This window comes from Eptatretus burgeri, chromosome 2 (genome assembly GCF_056783735.1).
Source record: "Eptatretus burgeri isolate ZD-2024b chromosome 2, Ebu_testis_v1, whole genome shotgun sequence".
NCBI classification, from domain to species: domain Eukaryota; kingdom Metazoa; phylum Chordata; class Myxini; order Myxiniformes; family Myxinidae; genus Eptatretus; species Eptatretus burgeri.
The window spans coordinates 51743328-51745827 of record NC_140962.1 but is presented as its reverse complement, the minus strand read 5'-3'; the positions used below and the strand labels follow the sequence as shown (position 1 = coordinate 51745827).

The 2500-nt window shown below is 40.0% G+C and overlaps 1 protein-coding gene across 7 annotated transcripts in view; it reads left to right on the top strand.

Moving 5' to 3' along the window:
* LOC147032042 (sodium/calcium exchanger 1-like) overlaps window positions 1–2500 on the top strand; it is a 424503-nt gene that overhangs the window by 391487 nt on the left and 30516 nt on the right. For all 7 annotated transcript variants that reach the window (XR_015055017.1, XM_085869331.1, XM_085869330.1 and 4 more), the window contains exon 3: window positions 1790–1896. Coding sequence is in view for 6 of the 7 variants with exons in the window: in XM_085869331.1 (XP_085725457.1) it covers window positions 1790–1896 (107 nt within the window). In the remaining variant the exon portion in view is untranslated. The remainder of the gene's footprint in view (window positions 1–1789; window positions 1897–2500) is intronic.

Here is a 2500-nt window from a genome sequence, read left to right as displayed (position 1 = left end):
GGCCGCTATGGCGGCCATTTTGAAAAAATGTTTGAATTTTTTTTTTTTTTTTTGCATTCCAACATGTTTTAAGTGATTTCCAATCCCCCGCCCCCAAAAAAATTGTTAGAGAAAAAAAAATTTTGCAACTTTTTTTTCAACAAAATTTCGATTTTTTTTATTTTTTATTTTTGTTTGCATTTCTACATGTTATAAGTGATTTTCAACAAAAAAAACATGCCAAAATTATAATTGCGGCTGATTTTGGAACTTCAGGTGGATATACGCACGTAAAATCAATTTCTGTCTCAAGGGATCTAGTTATGACGAATGAGTTGAGTATGCAAAACGGAAAGTTGCAAACTATAACTCTGTGAGCACTGTTGACGTCAAATTGAATGAATAGGATATCAGGTTCACTTGAGTGACCTAGCAGTATTGGCGGCGGAGGTTTTGCACTCTACCGAGTGCTCCCCCTCTCGTTTTTCTTCTGGAACCATAAAATGTCTGCGGTTGTTTTGTATTTGAACTAAACTCGACAAAAACGTCATCAAATTTTTATTTTTATTAATTTTTGTTCTCCAAATTCTGGGCCTACAGGATGTCCAAGACTAGAGATACAGTATGCACATTCGACTCAAAGCTATCCTGCCTGGGTTTGAATCCTGACAGTTTTGGTCCAGCTATAAACTGTCATCCAAAAGAAAGGTGATTCGTCAGTGTGTGGGCCCGAAGGACGTTAAACGCGTCCCATGTGCTGGCATTAGCTGGTGGACATTGAAGATCCCATGGTATCCTTTGCAAAGAGTAGACAAGCTTTCGCTGGCACCATGGCCAAATTCCTGCCCAAACTACTTCATCGAGTATCAGGCCTGGCCAACCGGTTTGTGAAAGACAGGCTAAAAAAAAATCCTCAACCCAGCCAACCCCACAAGAACGTGGGAATAATTGTGGCCATTAAAGAAAAATAATATCACCATCTTCTCATAATAAAGGTTTGTTGAGCATTTGATGAGAAAAGCTCAAATGGTAAAAATGGTAGGCCCTAGACACACACACACACACACACACACACACACACACACACACACACACACACACACACACACACACACACACACACACACACACACACACACACACACACACACACACACACACACACACACACGTATGTGTGCGATTGCCAAACCCCATCTGCTGTGCACTGGCTAAAAATACAATATTATACGACTGTTTCGCATAAAAGGCTTTTACTGCCTAAAAAAACACGAAAATGGTTAAATGTATCCACCATAAAAGATCACATCGCACTGATGTTTCAAGCCGTGTCCCTCTTTTTTTTTTTTTTTTTGCTCAGAAGAAAGGCAAGGCCCAAAATGTCAGCACTTTGTGATCTTTACGGTGGATAACTTTAAACATTTATTTATTTATTGCGTGTTGTGCTGCCAACACAGACCGCTAGTTCTTTTCTGGAATTAGCAACGATTTTTACTGCCTCGCTGGACAGTACCTCGGACTTTAAAAAGTTAGGGGAACGAGATAATCAGTCACAGTCATCCAAGAAACGTCGACCTTTTTATTTTTCTTCTGGAATTTCCTTGAAATAGTCTGTTAATTGTTCAGTAAATGTTTTCTGTCAATTCCTCATGCAGGAAATGTTCCACATTAATTACATTTAGTTAAGAATTGCATGTACCAAACACTTTACAAGTAACTTGAAGGTTTGCTTGATGTTTATTTGCACTTTAATTGACTGAGTTACATGGAGATTACATGCTTGTTTGTTTTTGGTTTCATCGCAATGAAGGAAATCCATCGCGATTCGGATAATTGATGATGAGGAGTACGAGAAGAATAAAAGCTTCTTTCTGGAACTGGGTGCACCACGCCTCATGGAGATGAGTGAGAAAAAAGGTAAATATGTGCTTTTTTATTTTTATTTTTTTAACAGTGATCTAAGTGTTGTAAGAGCTTTCACACAAATCACGTGTAGGACAAGGACATTATGACACATTAGTGGACCTTTACTTGAAAAACAATATTCAGCACACAATGGACAAATTGATACAATAGATGTGATTTGAAATGGGATCATAGCATTATTAGCTATTTGCTCAGAAGAGAACGTTAAACAGGCCAGTAAAGAAAAAGGTCCTGCAAATTAAAACACCTCCAATCATTGATTTCCAATCCTCCAAGCTTGATTTCCAATCATCAATTTGGTTTCAGACCAGGTCACTCTACCCTGGATATGCTGCTTCTGCTCTCCCATCAATGGATGGAGGTCCTCAATGCCAGACAGGAAATCCGAGCCGTATCCCTGGACATATCACGTGCTTTTGACACAGTCTGGCACCCTGCCCTACTCACCAAACTCTCTTCCCATGGTATTCAAGGCCATCTCCACTCATGGCTCGCAGACTTCCTCTCCTGTCGCAGTCAACGTGTGGCCCTAAATGGAGTTCTTTCATCCCCTCTTCCTGTGCAGGCTGGAGTTCCTCAAGGTAGCGTTCTGGGC